This window comes from Puntigrus tetrazona, unplaced genomic scaffold (assembly GCF_018831695.1).
Source record: "Puntigrus tetrazona isolate hp1 unplaced genomic scaffold, ASM1883169v1 S000000528, whole genome shotgun sequence".
Taxonomy (NCBI): domain Eukaryota; kingdom Metazoa; phylum Chordata; class Actinopteri; order Cypriniformes; family Cyprinidae; genus Puntigrus; species Puntigrus tetrazona.
This window is the reverse complement of record NW_025048164.1, coordinates 387501-408012: the sequence shown is the minus strand read 5'-3', so window position 1 is coordinate 408012 and position 20512 is coordinate 387501. Positions and strand designations below refer to the sequence as shown.

Genomic DNA, 20512 nt, shown 5'->3' with positions numbered 1-20512 from the left:
CTAGAGTCTCTTACTGTGGGGAGTGTATTGTAGTATACTCTAGTGTAGTATTGTATACTGTGGTGTGCTGTAGTGTAGTGTTGTATACTGTCAGTGTGTGTGTGCAGAATGCTCTAGGACCTAGCGCGCTGCTCTCTCTGGGTTCTCTCCACAGACTGGAGCCTCTGGCTGTTGGGAGTGTAGTGTAGTATATTCTAGTGTAGTGTAGTATACTGTGGTGTACTGTACTGTAGTGTAGTATATTGTCTGTGTGTGTGTGAGGCGAGGTCTAGGACCCAGTGCGCTGTTCTCACCGGACTCTCTCCGCAGACTGGAGTCTCTTACTGTGGGAGTATCTTGTAGTATACTGAAGTGTAGTATTTTATACTGTGGTGTACTGTACTGTAGTGTAGTATATTATATGTGTGTGTGTGTACGGTGGGTTCTAAGAACCAGTGTGCCACTCTCACTGGACACTCTCTTCAGACTGGAGTTTCTGGCTGTTTGGAGTGTAGTGTAGTATTGTACACTGTAGTGTAGTATACTGTACTGTAGTATATTGTCAGTGTGTGTGTATGGCGGGCTATAAGGCCCAGCGTTCCACTCTCACCAGACTCTCTCCACAGTCTCTTTCTGTCGGGAGTGTAGTGTAGTATATTGTAGTGTAATGTAGTATTTTGTGGTGTACTGTAGTGTAGTATATTGTCAGTGTGTGTGTGTGTGTATGTGTACGGTGGGTTCTAAGAACCAGTGTGCCACTCTCACCGGACACTCTCTTCAGACTGGAGTCTCTGGGGGGAGTGTAGTGTAAAATACTATAGTGTAGTATTGTATACTGTAGTGTAGTATACTGTACTGTAGTGTATTGTCAGTGTGAATGTTCAGCGGACTATAAGGCCCAGTTTCCACTCTCACCAGACTCTCTCCGCAGATTGGAGTCTCTTTTTGTGGGGAGTGTAGTGTAGTATATTGTAGTGTAGTGTAGTATTTTGAGGTGTACAGTACTGTAGTATATTGTCAGTGTGTGTGTGTGTGTGTGTGTGTGTGTGTGTGTGTGTGTGTGTGTGTACGTACAGTGGGTTCTAAGAACCAGTGTGCCACTCTCACCGGACACTCTCTTCAGACTGGAGTCCCTGGCCGTGGGTAGTGTAGTGTAGTATTGTATACTGTAGTGTAGTGTAGTGTAGTGTAGCACATAGTCAGCGTGAGTACCGGCGGGCTCTAGGACCCAGCGTGCCACTCTCGCCGGACTCTCTCCGCAGACTGAAGTCTCTCGCTGTGGGGAGTGCAGTGGAGGAGAGGCGAGGACACGCTCGCGCTCATCAAAACACTTTTACCTGTTTTCCGCGGGATTAAAGTAGCAACCGAAGCAGCGAGCTCCTCCACAGCAATGCGCCGGAGCCCTCAGTGAAACCCGTCTCGGTAAAGTGTCTCTCCATTCAGTTTAATGTCAGTTATTGAAGCTCTGCTGCGCTCAAAAGGATGCGGTTATTTCTCTCTCAGAGGCCTAAAATAAACGACTCGAACTGTCACAAGAAACCGCCCCACGAGGGGTGAATGAAAGCACTGCTTCGGCTGCCGGTCAAGGCGGCGATGTCTGGTTTAGCGGGCGCGGGAGAGTCTTTATTTGTCTTTTTATTCATCTGTCAGTCGTTACTTTGTGTCACTTTAAGCACGCGCACGCGCAGGCCCGACGCTACAATGTTTAAATGTAGCGATATTGGAACGCTGAAGTGTTTCTCCCGCCGTTCTCTGTACGTGACAGTCCCGCTGTGTTTACACACGACATGTGCCTAACGGGGCTGAGAGACGGCGTGTCTGGATCCCTTTCTCTCTCTTGATATTTGATCACACTTTAACTTGAGGTTGCGCGTGTTTGCGTTAAAGAGCCGGCTAGCTTATTACTACAGCGCTACCATGTTTTGACACGTGCCTCGGTGTTTTTTTTTAAGGAGAGTAACGTGAAAATGGTTGTGAATAGCGACGTTAAAGTCGTCTGGGTGGACTGTCAGGTATCACATGACTAGAGCTGAAGATGCTGACTGTGAACACTTCTGTGGCTCCGTGCCGCGACTTCATCTAATCGGGATGGATCTTGTTTACTCCAGGCTTGTTTAGTCTTTGACTCCTGATTGTTTTTGATCGTAGGTCGGGCTCGCAGTGCCGGAGTCTCCACACCTACGCGTTCTGCACGATTTCCACGTTTTAGCGTAACAGTGAAGTCGTTTAATCTGTGAAAGCGCACGAATGGGAACATGATCCGACACACGATGTGACACAGGTTCATAAATGGCATCCTTCTGCTTCAAATAGTGCATAAAATAATCATTTTAAAAAGTGTATATATATATTAAATTTTTATATATATATATATATATATATATATATATATATATATATATATATATGTGTGTGTATGTGTGTATATATATATATTTATATTTATATTTATATATATATTTATATTTATATATATATATATATATTTATATTTATTTATATATATATTTATATTTATTTATATATATATATATTTATATATATAATTAAATAATAATTCATAAATAAAATAAATTCATAATAAAATATGCATATTTAAACAGTACATAATTTTTAAAACCTATTTAAAATAATGTACAAATGTACAATTTAAAGATAAAGTGAGAAAAAAGATTAAATATGCGTATGGATGTTTTAAAATAGATAGATAGATAGATAGATAGATAGATAGATAGATGGATCAAAAGGTTTTTATAATTAGTCAATTAGGTACTGTATAATTTCTGCACATTTCTAACAGTCCTGTCAGGCTGAGGCCTAGACGTCTTCTCATGTGAACACTAGTTAGTCATGTGACATGTGGGCTGACGAGGGATGGAGCTGCTGGAAGATGCTGAGGGAATGCTTTGCATTCTTCTTCGAGACGTCTTTGAGTTCCTCCGGGTGCCGCTGACGCAAGCGTGCCACCAGTAACATGCAGAATGTCAGGAATGCAGAAGCGGACACAGGCGAGCGTATTGTGAGCGCTAGCGGTCGCAGCACAGATGAGTTCGAGCCGCTCTGACGCAGATTCACATCATATGACTGTCCTCGCCGGCTCGGTGGAGTCTGATTGGAGAGATGGAACATTGAACGCGGGCTCGAAAAACATTTAGTTTTATCCACTCATATCCCCGTCTGACTGCAGTTTACAGACTCTAGCGGAATCATGAATGACTTTAATCAGGAAGGGAGGGCGAGTGGAGGGCCTCGGGCCCCGCAGATCATGTGACCCCGAGCGGGGTATTGGGTTCATTCAGACGGCCGGCTCTGGCTGTGTGCCTTCCACTCGCTGTGTGTGTGAGTGCGTGAGTGTGTGTGTGTGTGTGTGTGTGTGTGTGTGTGTGTGTGTGAGTGCGTGAGTGTGTGTGTGTGAGTGTGTGCGTGTGTGTGAGTGCGTGTGTGTGAGTGCGTGTGTGTGAGTGCGTGTGTGTGTGTGTGTGTGAGAGTGTGTTGCGTGAGAGTGTGTTGCGTGAGAGTGTGTTGCGTGAGAGTGTGTTGCGTGAGAGTGTGTTCGCGTGAGAGTGTGTTCCGTGAGAGTGTGTTCCGTGAGAGTGTGTTGCGTGAGAGTGTGTTGCGTGAGAGTGTGTTGCGTGAGTGTGTGTTGCGTGAGTGTGTGTTGCGTGAGTGTGTGTTGCGTGAGTGTGTGTTGCGTGAGTGTGTGTTGCGTGAGTGTGTGTGTGAGTGTGTGTGTGAGTGTGTGTGTGTGTGTGTGTTGTGTGTGTGCGTGTGAGTTGTGTGCGTGTGGTGTGAGGTGAGTGAGTGTGTGTGTGTGAGTGTGTGTGAGTGAGTGAGTGTGTGAGTGTGTGAGTGAGTGTGTGAGTGTGTGTGTGTGTGAGTGTGTGAGAGTGAGTGAGTGTGAGTGTGAGTGTGTGTGAGTTGTGTGTGAGTGAGTGAGTGTGTGAGTGTGTGAGTGAGTGTGTGAGTGAGTGTGTGAGTGTGTGAGAGTGAGTGAGTGTTTGAGTTGTGTGTGTGTGTGAGTTGTGTGTGTGTGTGAGTGTGAGTGAGTGAGTGAGTGAGTTGTGTGTGTGTGTGTGTGGACAGTTGCAGTAAAAACACCCTGCTCGTGTTGAAAAGCAGGTCTGGGCCGAAACATACTCTCTTCACTCATTCATGCATCTCTTTCTGTTTTACAGACTTAACACCCATGAACTAAAATCACAACTCAAAACATCTAAAAGGATGCAACTGATTGAATTATAGAAGTATTTTGTGGAAAGACGTTGTGATCAAAATATGTGACATATTCTTATAAATCAACCAATTTTATGAGGTGCATCTTAGGGTGCTTTATATGTTATAACGATAATATTATAGAGACTATGAATGAAAACTGGACTTATTTGGGTGCATTTAAATGTTGATTAATGCCCCCTTTTTTGTGAAATAAATAAATGTAAATGTATATAAAACGTTTAGCACAAAAGATCATGAAACGTGCATTTTATTGTGTGTGTATATATTAAATACATAATTGCACATTTTATATATATATATTTAAGTGTTATGTATATCTGTGTAGCAGTTTAGACTGTAAAAAATAAAATTAGATTATTGGAGTCTTTTATATTTTTTGCCCTAAGTTTAATGTAACTTCCAGTAAACTCATGATCCATTATAATTAAATTCTAAAATTATATAAAAGATAATTGTGCATGCCAGAATTATTTGATGTGTTATTTATATATATATATATATATATATATATATATATATATATATATATATATATATGTGTGTGTGTGTGTGTGTGTGTGTGTGTGTCTATGCAAAGTATTTGTTTTGTAGACTGCAGATTTTTTTAAATATTAGAAAAATGCATTGATAAAAAGTTACGCACAAAAGACTGCAGGAAGGGTATTTCTACTTCAAAATGAAAAAAACTGAGCGATTCGAAATTGAGTCAGAGTTGCTTCAAAGTGAAGGCTGCTCTATTGTTTCTTGCTGGCGTACACTGTTTAAAAAGCACTTGTGAAGTGAATGAAGTACATCGAGATTCTAGAGTCTTCCATGATTTGTGAAAATGTGCATGTTTGAGTCGATCATTGGTAGCGTATGACAAGACACGTTCTAGATTTGGAGCAGAGACTCGTTGTTGATGATTGGGTTCCTGTAAAGCATGGGTTCCTGCTGGTCAACTCGTGTGTGTTTATTTACGACGGTGCCAACTTTTCAAGCCGTCTTCCTTTCGCGCAGGAAGTGGTGTCTTCTGCACCGAGCGTGATACTGTCACTTTATCTGCGTCTCGGCCGCTGCAGACGTGCAGCAGAGTTGTTGCGGAGACGCGGTCGTAATAATTCGATCGCTGATTGACTCAGAGCTTTACGAAAGTGTGTCAGTGAGGCTCTCGACTCGAGCGCCACGCCGTCTGATCGCTGTTAACACCTTTAGATGGTTATCGTGAGCATGTCCGATCCTTTTGTGATGTTTTAGGTGTTTTATCAATTGATTCATGCAGAGTTTTTCGAAAGGCTTAAATGTGTTTGGCCATTTTTGTTTGTCTGGAAAGTGTTTTTTTTTTTTTTTGTTAGTTCCCTGATGCATTTAAAGTGACAGTTCTCCAAAACATAAAGATGTTGCTCCAGACCGGTATGAGTTCTTTTCGTCCGTTGAACACAAAAGAAGATAGATTGAAGAATGATGGTAACCAACACGGTGACGGGTATCCATTAACTTTCATAGCATGGAAACAAAACACAGTGGAGGTCAATGGGGACAGCTTGATTTTTCTTCAGTCAAACATTAAAAAAACGCATTTTGCAGAACGTTGGCAACCAAACGGTTGACTGTACCCATTGACTTCCATAGTTTTCTTTACATACTATGGAGGTTAATCAGGGAACAACTTGAAGGTGAAATAATTCTTCCATCATTTTTACTATTACTTTTTTTCTGTTGAACACAAAATGAAGAAATTTTGAAGAATGTTGGTAACGAAACGTTTGACGGTACCCATTGACTTCCATAGTTTTCTTTTGATACTATGGAGGTTAATAAAGGAACAACTTGAGGTTGAAATAATTCTTCCATCATTTTTACTATTACTATTTTTCCATTGAACACAAAATTAAGAGATTTTAAAGATGTTGCTAACGAAACGTTGACGACGGTACCCATTGACTTCCATAGTTTTCGTTCCATACAATGGATGTTAATATAGGAACAACTTGAAGGTGAAATAATTCTTCCATCATTTTTACTATTATTTTTTTTCTGTTGAACGCAAAATGAAGAGATTTTGGTAACAAAACAGTTGACGGTACCCATTGACTTCCATAGTTTTCTTTTCATACAAAAAACAACTTGAAGGTGAAACAATCCTTCCATCATTTTTACTATTACTATTTTTCCATTGAACACAAAATGAAGATATTTTGAAGATAGTTGGTAACGAAATATTTGTCGGCACCCATTGACTTCCATAGTTTTCCTTCCACACTATAGTGGTTAATAAATGAAAAACTTGAGGTTCAAATAATCCTTCCATCATTTTTACTATTACTATTTTTCTATTGAACACAGAATGAAGATATTTTGAAGAATGTTGGTAACGAAACGGTTGACGGTACCCATTGACTTCCATAGTTTTTTTTCTTTTTTCAATACTATAGAAGTCATCACGTAACAACTCGAGGGTCTTCCGTCATTTACTAGAAACGCTTGACCGTGTCCATTGACTTCCAGTGTATCGAAACAAAATACGGCGGTGGTTTTCTGGGTGAACTGTCCCTTTAAGTGTCCTTTACGAGCGGCGCTGGTTTAATTGGTTTTAAACTAGTCTGCCGGTCTGTCTCTCGCAGGCGACCCGTGTGAAGAGGCTTTACGCCGGATCTGGACAGCATGACGACGGACGTGGCGATCGTGAAGGAGGGATGGCTCCACAAGAGAGGTGCGTTAGCGCTTTAGCGTTAGCTTCGGGAGGAAGAGCAGTTTACGTGAGACTTCCCTTCAGTCGTAAACAAGTCACCAAAGCATCAAGAGTGCTGACAGAGGTCATGAACAATCACTGATTCTTTGATCGGCTGCGTCTGGAGTTTCCCCGAAAGCTTCGGGACCTTTTGAGTTTGTTTCTCGACTCCTACACAATGTGTTAAAGTCCACATAAGCAAAAAAGTACCCTATTTACTGAGAATAATTCTTAAGCGATGTTATTATGAAGACAAAACCGCTTAAGGTTAGTTCGTTAGATAGCGTGTATCTAATAACAATATATTAAATCATTTATTATAAAATATAATTGTTCATGTCACAACAATTTATTGCATGTGTTGCAAATTTCCATAATTGTAGTAGTAATAATAAATAAGTTAATGATTAATGCATTTATTAAAAATAATGCATTGGTAAAATTGATCTAAAATTATAAATATTAATTATTTGAAATTAAAATGCTATTGTTTTCGAATAACCATGAGCAGTATATATTTTTAAAGATTTTATTCTTATGAATATAATTGTCCATGTTATTGTCCAGTGCCTTAATTAATGTATTGCATTTTAATAACACTAAAAGTCAAGGTGATCATGAGTAAATACGTTTATAATAATGAATACATTTAAAAAATACCAGTCAAATAAATATCGAAAATTTTATAAATTACTCATAATGCTTTAGAAGTATTGTTTATTGCAGGTTTATGACAGTTAATTAAAACCGATGTTAAAATCAAAACCGATTGAAGCATTTTCATTGCATGCAGGATATGTGAAGTTAAATAATAAAATATAAAAGATTTAAAATAAAACTTAAAAAAATGAATAAAAATGTAAAATAAATACCATTTTACAAAAACTACTAAACATTAAAAAAAAAATGTATTACTTGAGCTAAAATGAAAATGACACCACAAAATATAAAAATAAAAACTGGATCAAAATATGAATAAAAACTATAGGCCTGGTAGTGTCCCAATGACACAAAATAAACTGGTCTTTTTCATTTAAATTCATTTTTTAAGCTAATTTTTAAAAAATAATTTTTCATTAAAATGAGACTCTTTTCAGCACCCAGTCAAGTCCACATGAATAAAATCATCATTTATTTTTCTTGTCGAGTGTCCTGTTTCTCTCTGAAATATGTCGCATTAGTTTGGAAAAATGGGTGTTTCCCATTGACCCGGTGACTCTGGATCGATCGAACGCTTCTTGACCCGTTCTGTCCATGCTGAGGATGCGCGTGTGTGTGTGTGTGTGTGTGTGTGTGTGTGTGTGTGAGAACGTCCTGTCTGTGGCGATCAGCTGCTTGTCACTGATGTGGTTGATTAGGGTTGTGTATTGCGATGGAAACTGCCACAGATGCATGAGAGAGACTTCCCCGATCAGTTTCTCGCGCCTCTGTCCGGTCCGAGGTCTCACAGAGAAAGTAGATGATTATTTAGCGTCCTCATTCATTGATCCGTAGAAAACTATATCAGAGAGCACAGAAATAAAAACACAGCATGCATCTGTTAATTTACTTGTAATGAATTGCGATAAAACAAAATATTATCTAAAAAATTTAATGTTAAAAAATATGTATTAATGAAAAAAATTAAAGAACGATAAAATTAAATGAATAATTATGAATATTATATTTTATCATTAATATATTTTATCATCAGCAACGTCATTCAATCATGAATTTTGAGCTGAAAATGATTATCGATACTGTACTCTCTTTACTTTCTAATGGCTAGTTTCCACTGAGCTCAGTACATGAACTTAGCGACGATAAAACGCAGCTCTGCTTTTTCTTGTCAGTTTTAATGTACAGCAGTAGCCGTTATAAAAGTATAAGAGGCTAAAGAGGAAATAAAGACAAAGGCAAGCAAAGTTTAAAATAAATATATAAAGTTAAATATAACTTTGTGCTTTGCCGGAACTGTACGACCAGGAACAAATAAAAGATGCACGAGACCACGAATGCTGAACTGTACCTCATGTTTAATCACTACAGAGACGTCACAAGAACAGGAAAGAGTGCATACTGAGAAACGGCTATTATCTGCGGGAAAATATAAAATGATTAAACACACATTTTGTGTTTGCGTGCTGATGTAGATAAAGAGAATGTCAATTTAATTTTTTCTAATTTATTTATATATATATATATATATATATATATATATATATATTTTTTTTTAATTTATTTATATATTTATTTATATTTATTTATATATATATATATATATATATATATATATATATATATATATATATATATATATATTATTTTATTTTTTAAATCAAAACAGTTAAAGATTTAAAAGTATATATTTTTTATATAAGTATATATTCTTCCAGTGACACAATGTCGTTTACATAAGCCCCACCTCTTTCTTGCGAAGATCCACCTCCATTTTAGGGTGCCACGCCCACATGTCAACATCCAATCAATAATGAATACATAGTCCTGCCCTTCTTTTTTCCCCCTCAGATGCATATCATTATACAAAGCAGTATCTCTGTTGCTCTTCAGATCCACTGTAACTATGAATACAAGGTCTGCTGGGAGATTATAAAGTGCAGTGTATGAACGCGATCGTGTTGAATCTGGAATATCGGTTCCTGTGCTGTGTTTAGTTTAGTGTTGGAGCTCTGTTGAATGAAGTGGTACGAAGGGGTAAGAAATGGGTTTAGCAGAAGATCCACTCGGCTGTGACGTCAGACGGCCTCTGGTTAACCAGAACAGGAAACGGGGAGGAGGTGGCGTTATTTAGATCTCAGCGGCTGATACTGAAAAATGTGAATGGAGGGTCTGCAGGGACGGGAAGTGCGTTTCCACTAGAAACAACGTCTGGCTCTTTGACTTTCCCTCCACTTATAGTTACACGGTGTAGACGTTGAAAAGTCCAATCCAAAGCGAGGGCTTTGTTGCGCGGCGTTTCTGTTGTTGTCGCAAATAATACTTTTATTGAGGATGCATTGAACTGATCGCTTTTTTTAAAGATTTAACACCTTTGTTCATTGATCAAACGTGTCAAGTAAAGACGTTTGTAATGTCTTCACGCATTTCTATTTGGAATAATCAACTTATCGCCGCTTCCGCAGAAATATTAGGCGGCGCAGCTGTTTTCGGCGGTTTATAATAATAATGAGAAATGGTTCCCGAGCAGCAAATCAGCATATTAGATTGATTCTTGAAGACTGGAGTAATGATGCTGAAAATTCAGCTGCGCATCGCAAAAATAAATTAAACTTGAACAAATATACGCACGGAAAACGGCTGTTTGAAATCGTAATATTATTTCACATTTTTATTGTTCTTCCTGTATTTTTAAAGCAATAAGTGCTTCTTTCAAAAAGACTCCAAACCCTGAACTTTAAAATTGACCCCAAAAAAATTATATAAAAAAATAAAAATATAAATAATATAAATATATATATATATATATATATATATATATATATATATATATATATATATATATATATATATATATATATATATATATATATATATATATATATATATATATATATACTTAAAGTTTTATTTCTGAAATCCTTGCACACACACACACACACACACTCTCATGTTTGTTTCTGCTAATTGCCGGGGCTTTCCATAGACGACTTCTATTAATCATATTGACCAAACAATATTTTTTTTTCCCTGACCCTAAACCCTTACAGAAAACCTGTTTGCATTCTTACGCTTTCAGTTAAACATCATTTACAATTGATAATAGCAAAGGCTGGTCCCCACAATGTCAAACATTTCAGCTTTAACTATCCTTGTGGGGACATTTGGTCACACACACACACACACACACACACACACACACTCCTCTCTCTCTCCCGGTCAGCTGTCAGAGCGCCAGCAGCTGTGTCCAGTGAAATGTCACCGGGACGCTCCGTGTGTTTTGATTGGATGGCGTCCGTCTCCCTCGGCCAGAGCAAAAGGCTTCTGTTGGACGGGTGAAGATGTCACGTCACTGTCAGCTCACCTTTGCCACCGTCTGCCATCACACAGACGGTTTGTTTGGTGCGTTTGACCCGTCTCGATGCCCGCTGTCCAGAGACAACACACGCTCCGACTTTAATACACCGGTGAGGAATCTGACGGCGTCCGTCCAGCTCGAGACGCTGGGAGAATGTGAGAGCTCTTCCGCACCCTTCCGCGGTGTCTATGCATTCACTTAAGATGCAGAATGACGCGAGATGAGACGTCTTGATTTCTGTTTACGAAAATAAGAACAGTATCTTGTTCTTGCAGATAGTTGTTGTTGTTTTAAAGGAGCGGTTCTTTCTAAAATGAAAAAGGTGCTGAAATGTGCTCGTCCTCAAGACTGCGTGAATGCACTGGAACTACTAAAAACGGAGAAGATGCCTTTTTGTTGCATCCGTCGTTTAAGGAATAGTTCAAGCCAAAAACCAGGCCGTTTCGGTCACCGTTGACTTCCGTAGTAGGAAAAAAAAAATACTGTGGAAGTCAATGGTGACCCAAAACAGCCTGGTGACAAACGTTCTTCAGAATATCAGAACAAAGACATTCATACAGGTTAGGAAGTACTCCAGGATGAACTTTCATTTTTGGGTGAACTGTTCCTTTAATCACCAGTAGTGTCTAGATTTTGTTGTTGGAGTATCTCGGTTCCTCTATGAATCCAGGTCATTGGGCTCTTGTCTATAAATATAGTTTAACGGCAGCAGCCGAGGGATTTCTTCCGTGTTATAAAGAGGATTGAAAGTTTGTTATAGTGGGCATTCAGTTCTCCAGCTCCGCAAACGGCCTCACAGTCCCTGTACCAGAGAAGGTCACAATCTAGATCTGAGAACGACCTGCCGCTTTCGTTTCCTTCATTAAAACACTATCAGCCTCCTGGTTCTGAGCTGAAAACGGACATTTCTTTGTTCCTCCTTTTCTTTCTTTGTCTACGTGGAGTATAAAATGAAAACGTGCTCTCTTCGTTCGTGTTCCCGCTCTCGCTGTAAATAATTTTTCATCAGAATGAGGTTTCTTGAAAGATTGTGAAGACGATATATTTTGCTTCCAACGGGTACTGTCCGTTTGCGGTTCACAGGCTTTGTACGTGCAAAGGAAGACCTCTCTGGTGTTTTCCGAGGTTCTGTAGGTCTGTTTTGTCTCCCAGAGCCAAGCACTTTGAGGAGTTTCAGCATGTGGAGGGCATTGACGTCATGCATCCGTCTGATGGATTCCAACTAACGTAAAGAGGTTGTGTTTTACAAAGTCAAAAATGTACTGTTTTGCTGCCAAGTGAGAACATCACGAAACATCAAAGAAGCAGCCAAAGAACATCGGGGCCGAGAGCCCAGTGAAGGCCTGATTCATGAGCTCAGCTCTCTATTGTCTGAGCTGTGCGTCTGCTGTAAAGAAACGTCCCCTCGTTACACTAATGAAGGGCAAATTAGTTCGAACCGAGGGAAGTGAGTCTATTACATATTTACTGGTTGAAGGTGCTTTAGGAATTTATCTTTTCTAAAGGGCAACAAAATAAAAAAAAAAAAAAACACAGACATTTACGTTTTCCAAAAAGATGTTATTGCTAGAATGTTAATGAATGAGATTTTATAAGTGTTGCTGTGTGGTTGCTACGGGGTTGCTGTGATGCCAGAGTGTTGTGAGTGGTTGTCAAGGTGTTACTATGTGGTTGCTATGATGCTAGACTGTTCTGAGTGGTTGCCAGGGTGTTGCTATGATGCTGGATTGTTAGAAGTGGTTGTCTGGATGTTGCTATGTGCTTGCTAGGGTGATGCTAAAACATTGTAAGTGGTTGTCAAGGTGTTGCTATGTGGTTGCTATGATGCTAGTCTGTTCTGAGTGGTTGCCAGGGTGTTGCTATGATGCTGGATTATTAGAAGTGGTTGTCTGGATGTTGCTATGTGCTTGCTAGGGTGATGCTAAAACATTGTAAGTGATTGTCAAGGTGTTGCTATGTGGTTGCTATGATGCTAGTCTGTTCTGAGTGGTTGCCAGGGTTTTGCTATGATGCTGGATTGTTATAAGTGGTTGTCTTGATGTTGATATGTGCTTGCTAGGATGATGCTAGAGTGTTGTGAGTGATTGTCTGGTTGTTGCTATGATACTAGAGCGTTGTGAGTGGTTCTCAAGGTGTCACTATGTGGTTGCTATAATGCTAAACTGTTCTGAGTGGTTGTCAAGGTGTTGGTATGTGATTTCTAGGATGATGCTAGAGTGTTGTGAGTGGTTGTCAAGGTGTTACTATGTGGTTGCCATGATGTTAGACTGTTCTGAGTGGTTGCCAGGGTGTTGCTATGATGCTGGATTGTTAGAAGTGGTTGTCTGGATGTTGCTATGTGGTTGCTAGGATGATGCTAGAAACATTGTAAGTTGTTGTTAAGGTGTTGCTATGTGGTTGTTGTGATGATTCTAGAGTGTTTTGAGTGGTGGCGAGAATGTTGCATGCAGTTGCTATAATGATGCTACAGTGTTGTAAGTGGTTGCCTGGGTGTTGCTATGTGATATAATGCTAGAGTTTTGTAAGTGGTTGCCTGTGGTTTTATTCCATTGCTAAGATTTTTTGATCGTTTTTTTTGCCAACATTCTGTGTTGTTGCTATGATGCTAGACTGTACTGAGTAGTTGCCAGGGTGTTGTATGTGGTTGCTATGATGATGCTAGTGAGTTGTGAATAGTTGCCAGGGTGTTATTATGCAGTTGCTAGGGTGCTGCTAGAGTGTTTGTGAGTTGTTGCCAGTTTGTTGCTCTGTGGTTGCTAGGATGATGCTGGAGTGTTATAAGCGGTTGCATGAAGTTTCATGCTATTGCTAAAATTTTCTGATAGTTTTTTTTTTTTTAATCTGATTGTTTTGTTGTATAGCTTAATTGTTTTGTGGGATGATTACAGCTGGTGGAAGTGCTGCATCTCATCAACAACAGCACAAACGCTACACACACACACACATACACACATACACACACTCAGCTTTAATGCAGCGGGCCAGAAGCACAGTTGTGTGTTTCAGATGTTTGGTGTGTAAAGACGGGTTGCTAGGGTGATTAGAGGGCACCGGGCGTCAGTGGTGGTCTCGTCTGGGTGTGTCTGTGGATTGTGTATGTCTGTAAATGTGGGTGTGCCTCTCACAGAACACACATCTCAATCTCAAAAAAAGACGTTACCTCTACCACAGCTCTTAGCTCTTCTTATCTCTCAAACGTCTTCTGTGTCGCTTTTCTTACTTTCTCTTTCAGTTATGGATGTTTTGTTCAGTTTGTTTTCATTTTTTTTTTTTTTTTTCAGTCTTGCTCGGAAGGGATTCGAATCCTCTTTGTTGTTGTGTTTTTACAGACATCACTAAAAGAACCTGCTGAACACTAATTGGTTCATTTTAGCTTCAGGCGACACTGTCATGGATCCTGTTGCACACAGACCGTTTCATTGCCAGGCTTCTAAACAGTTTACTAGAATCAGTGTGCAGTGGTTTATATCAGTCATGTTTATGCTTGATACAATGAGCGGTGGTAGGGGTATGGCTAACTACAGGTCCTTCTCAAAAAATCTGCATATTGTGATAAAGTTCATTATTTTCTGTAATGTACTGATAAACATTAGACTTTCACATATTTTAGATTCATTACACACAACTGAAATAGTTCAAGCCTTTTATTGTTTTAATATTGATTATTTTGGCATACAGCTCATGAAAACCCAAAATTCCTATCTCAGCATGTCATGAAAAGGTTCTCTAAACGAGCTATTAACCTAATCATCTGAATCAACTAATTAACTCTAAACACCTACAAAAGATTCCTGAGGCTTTTAAAAACTCCCAGCCTGGTTCATTACTCAAAACCGCAATCATGGGTAAGACCGCCGACCTGACTGCTGTCCAGAAGACCATCATTGACACCCTCAAGCAAGAGGGTAAGACACAGAAAGACATTTCTGAACGAATAGGCTGTTTCCCAGAGTGCTGTATCAAAGCACCTCAGTGGGAAGTCTGTGGGAAGGGAAAAGTGTGGCAGAAAACGCTGCACAACGAGAAGAGGTGACCGGACCCTGAGGAAGATTGTGGAGAAGGACCGATTCCAGACCTTGGGGGACCTGCGGAAGCAGTGGATTGAATCTGGAGTACATGGGCTACAGGTGCCGCATTCCCCAGGTCAAGCCACTTTTGAACCAGAAACAGCGGCAGAAGCGCCTGACCTGGGCTACAGAGAAGCAGCACTGGACTGTTGCTCAGTGGTCCAAAGTACTTTCGGGAATCAAGGTGCCAGAGTCTGGAGGAAGACTGGGGAGAGGGAAATGCCAAAATGCCTGAAGTCCAGCGTCAAGTACCCACAGTCAGTGCTGGTGTTGGTCCACTGTGTTTTATCAAGGGCAGGGTCAATGCAGCTAGCTATCAGGAGATTTTGGAGCACTTCATGCTTCCGTCTGCTGAAAAGCTTTATGGAGATGAAGATTTCATTTTCCAGCACGACCTGGCACCTGCTCACAGCGCCGAAACCACTGGTGCATGGTTTACTGACCATGGTATCACTGTGCTCAACTCTCCTGACCTGAACCCCATAGAGAATCTGAGGGATACTGTGAAGAGAAAGTTGAGAGACCCAACACTCTAGATGATCTCAAGGCCGCTATCGAAGCATCCTGGGTCTCCATCACCCCTCAGCAGTGCCACAGAATGATCGCCTCCATGCCACGCCGCACTGAAGCAGTCATTTCTGCAAAAGGATTCCCAACCAAGTATTGAGTGCATAACTGAACATAATTATTTGAAGGTTGACTTTTCTTTTATTGGTCGGATGAAATATGCAAATTTTTTCATGAGCTGTATGCCAAAATCCTCAATATTAAAACAATAAAAGGCTTGAACTACTTCAGTTGTGTGTAATGAATCTAAAATATGTGAAAGTCTAATGTTTATCAGTGCATTACAGAAAATAATGAACCTTATCACAATAGGCTAATTTTTTGAGAAGGACCTGTATATGCATGCATACATACAGATATTGTTTTGGAAAAAATTGCTTTTGTTTGATCAAAAATATAACATGAATTTTCAGCATCATTACTCAGTGCCACACAGTCCTTCAGAAATCACCGTAATGTGCTGATTGCAAGGCAAGGCAAGATTTCTGATTATTATCATTAATATTTTTTTGCGAAAACCGTAATGCATTTTATTTTTCAGTATACTTTGATGATTCTAAAGTATTTAAAAAAAAAAAATGTATTTGACAGAGAAACCTTTTGTAACACTACAAATGTGTTTGCTCTCACTTTTGATCAGTTTAATGCATCCTAGATGAGAGGATTAACATCTTAAAATAATTGTTTTTCTGAGCCCGAGCTTTTGAACAAACGAAAGGAAACGTGTTTTAGATTCGGCCATATGCTCTTAAAAGCAGCGTTTCCATAGAAGAACCATTGACCACAAAACCAGCTATAAGGCTATTTATGCATCATCTGAAAACAGAATAAACAAGCTTCCTTCTGACGTATGGTTTGTTAAGATAGAACTATCTGATCTGGCTGCATGTTGAGAAAATCACCTTTAAAGTTGTCCAAATGAAGTTCAAGCGATGCATATTACTAATCGAATACACATTTTACAGCAGGAGACTTGTATATCTTCATGGAACATGATATTTACTTAATATCCTAATGATTTGTATTGTTGTATATTGGCTGACATATTAGCTTCCCCGAAGAACCTTTCGGTGAACAGGCCTAAAAGAAGAACACTTTCTGACTATAAAGAACCCTAAGCTTCCACAGATGTAAGAGGTTCCCGAGGCCACTTAATAGTGCGCGGTCTTTCTGGAGCTCATGAAGGAGAAACCTTTAGAACCATATATAGAACCTTGGATTTTCAGAACCGGGAATTTTTAGAACCTTTAAGAACCCTCCGGTTTTTTAAAACACGAGAATTTCACACACCATTGATTGAAGAGCTTTAGATTTTTAAAACACAACATTTTTAGAACCTTACGTTTTAGAACCATTTTTACAACTTTGCATTTTTAAATCTTAGAAGCTCATATTTTTAAACCCTAACATTTTTACAAGCTTAGATTTTTAGAAACTTCATATTTTAGAACCTTGGGTTTTTAGAAGCTTGCGTTGTTACAAAGTTTTTTTTTTTTTTTTTTTTTTTTTTAGAATCATACATTTTTAGGACTTTAGAATATCTGAAACCTTTAGAACCATATATAGAACCTTGGATTTTCAGAACCGGGAATTTTTAGAACCTTTAAGAACCCTCCGGTTTTTTAAAACACGAGAATTTCACACACCATTGATTGAAGAGCTTTAGATTTTTAAAACACAACATTTTTAGAACCTTACGTTTTAGAACCATTTTTACAACTTTGCATTTTTAAATCTTAGAAGCTCATATTTTTAAACCCTAACATTTTTACAAGCTTAGATTGTTCGAAACTTCATATTTTAGAACCTTGGGTTTTTAGAAGCTTGCGTTGTTACAAAGTTTTTTTTTTTTTTTTTTTTTTTAGAATCATACATTTTTAGGACTTTAGAATATCTGAAACCTTTAGAACCGTTTATAGAACCTTGGATTTTCAGAACCTGGAATTTTTAGAACCTTTAAGAACCCTCCGGTTTTTTAAAACACGCCAATTTCACGCGCCAATTTCACGCAGCTTTAGATTTTTAAAACCCGACATTTTTAGAACCTTACGTTTTAGAACCATTTTTACGACTTTGAATTTTTAAATCTTAGAAGCTCATATTTTTAAACCCTAACATTTTTACAAGCTTAGATTTTTAGAAACTTCATATTTTAGAACCTTGGGCTTTTAGAATCATCCATTTTTAGGAGTTTAGAATATCTGAAACCTTTAGAACCGTTTATAGAACCTTGGATTTTCAGAACCTTTTAGAACCCTCCGCTTTTTTAAAACACGGAGCTCGCCCGATGATGTTTCCCATGTCTCCAGCATCTCCTCTCCTCCGACTCGATCCATCACTGTCCAAACGTGACAGCTGAGGCGGGCCGTGAGCGGCGGTGCCGGGGCCGAAGGGCAGCGGCGGAGCAGGGCTCCCCGGGACGAGTCTGGGGGCCAGCAGGTCCCCGTGCTGCGGGTGATGGCAGACAGGCTCCTGCTAAATGTGCTGGAGAGATGTAAATTGCCAGAGCGCAGCTGTCAGAAGGCAGTGTGCGGGGCTGCGCTTCTGTCTGCGTATCTGCCGCAGCGGCGCTCCCGCTGTGTGCTTACTTTTCTGTGCCCAAACCTCCTGCTCCGCGATTGTGCTTCACGTCCGGCCCATTTTTCTGCCGTTCGTCTTCGTCTGTGCTTCTCCTCTTCCTCCACGCGTCTGCCGGCGTGTTTCTGATCGCTGTGTTCCCGCCCGGCTCCGGCATCCATCATCGGCGGAGATCTTCAGCTGTTAGAGTCGCTCCAGAACGTGTTTGTCAAGGGAAAAAAAACGGTTTCTGCGCGATCACACAAAGGTCGTTTAATCCAACGTTTGCAGGAAATGATGCGATTTTTGGAAGCTTGGATTGTTTTGAAGCGCGTGATCTTTAAAAGCTTGCACGTTTAGAACCTAAGATTTTAAAACCTGACATTTTTAGAACCTTATGTTTTGGAACCATTTTCAGAACAACTTAGAAGCTCATATTTTTAACATTTTACAAGCTTAGATGTTTAGAATTTAATATTTTAGAACCTTGGATTTTTAGAAGCTAACATTTGTTACAAGGTTTATTTTTTAGAATCTTAGGAATTTTTAGATTTTTAGAATTCTTAGAATATCTGAAATCTTTAGAAGCTTAGATGTTTAGAACCATATATAGAACATTGGACTTAAGGAACCTAAAACCTTCTAGAACCCTCTAGTTTTTTAAAACACAACAATTTCACGCGCCTTTGATTGAAGAGCTTTAGATTTTTAAAATCGGACATTTTTAGAACCTTACGTTTTAGAACCGTTTTCTAAGACTTTACATTTTTAAATCTTAGGAGCTCGTATTTTTAAACCCTAACATTTTTACAAGCTTAGATTTTTAGAAACTTTATATTTTAGAACCTTGGGTTTTTAGAAGCTTGCGTTGTTACAAGGTTTAATTTTTTAGAATCATACATTTTAGGAGTTTAGAATATCTGAAACCTTTAGAACATTAGATGTTTAAAACCATGTATAGAACCTTGTACTTTTGGAACCTAAAACCTTTTAGAACCCTCTAGTTTTTTAAAACACGATTGATTTAAGAGCTTCAGATTTTTAAAACCCGACATTTTTAGAACCTTACGTTTTAGAACGTTACATTTTTAAAACCTCGAAGTTCTAAGACCTTAGATTAAGAGGCTTTGGTTTTTTTAAAAGCCGAAGTGTTTAGAACTTTATATTTTAGAACCTTAGAATTCTACAAACGTACATTTTTAGAACCTTAGATTTTAGAAGTTCGGGTCGTTAAAAGCGTACAAATTTTACATGTAAACCATTTACATTTTTTTTAATGACAATATCTTTTCTTTTCTTAAAAGAACCGCACGTTTTCCTAGTCTAGTGGTCTAATAACCTGGCCATTGTGCGTTACAAATATCGCAGGTTCTTCTGTTCCTCTTTTATGAGTCTCTTTGGATGTGCTAAATAAATGTCACGTCATTTTCATCTGAGGCTGTTTAGAAGAGAAGCTTTTGCTGAGGAACTAGTGGCTAGTTTTAGACTAACCCAGACCGTCTCTTTCTGTCTAACTGGACGGAACAAACTAAAAAGTGTAGAAACAAACGAAACCATACGTGCTCGTGAAATTGCTTGCGGACACTGTTCCATATCAGGATTTATTAAAAAAACCAAGAAGTTTAGCGAGTGCTTTGACTGTTAAACACAGCATCACATGGATGGGAACATGCTTATGTAAATGATATGCAGATGAGGCTACGCATAGCCAAATGAGCTCCATATATGGTCGTGTTGGGACGGCGTGCATGTATCTTCTGCTAAAGGCAGTTTGGTGCATATTTTTGCACGCGTACGGTTTTATAAATCGGAAAAGCTTTGTGCTTATGGAAAATCTGCCTTTTGTGCACACGCAGACTTTTAGGATGAAATCTATGCAAAGTTGAGCACACAAGGCCCCAGATGTTAGTCAAAAGTCTGGCCTTGCAGGATTTGTAGTATTGCTACGCTGTTACAACTCTTGATTTCATTCGCCGAAACGACCTTTAAAAGCTGCGTCGTTCAGCATCGGCACCGTTTTGCCTTTTTTTTTTTTTCATACCGTGGCCGATTATTTAATAGATAATCTCAGTTTAGTTTGATAGCAGACAACGGCAGGCAGTTTTCTGACTTCTTGCGCTCGTCTGCTCCATGCACCGATACACACATGATAATAGAAAACAAAAAGAAGTTCAAAGGCGACGAGAAAACTAACTTTTTAGAAGATTTTCGTCTAAAGTAACCACGAAGTTCAACAGTCACTGAAGAAACTTCTGTTGCGTTTTTCTTCTTTTCTTTTTGGTCACTCTATATGAGAAAACATCGATTTTACTGAAGATTTTTATTTTTATTCGATTATTTTTTATGTCACTGTATATGAAAATCTTCAGTAAAATATTTGAT

The 20512-nt window shown here is 39.1% G+C and overlaps 1 protein-coding gene across 2 annotated transcripts in view; it reads left to right on the top strand.

The window, feature by feature from the left end:
- Positions 1–1244: 1244 nt before the first annotated feature.
- The window catches only part of akt1 (v-akt murine thymoma viral oncogene homolog 1), a 50727-nt gene continuing 31459 nt past the window's right edge, over positions 1245–20512 (top strand). Inside the window, exons 1-2 of one of the 2 annotated variants that reach the window (XM_043232433.1) lie at positions 1245–1401; positions 6819–6907. In XM_043232433.1, the coding sequence (XP_043088368.1) occupies positions 6859–6907 (49 nt within the window). In that variant the 5' untranslated portion in view covers positions 1245–1401; positions 6819–6858. The remainder of the gene's footprint in view (positions 1402–6818; positions 6908–20512) is intronic. The other variant, XM_043232434.1, reaches the window with a different exon arrangement.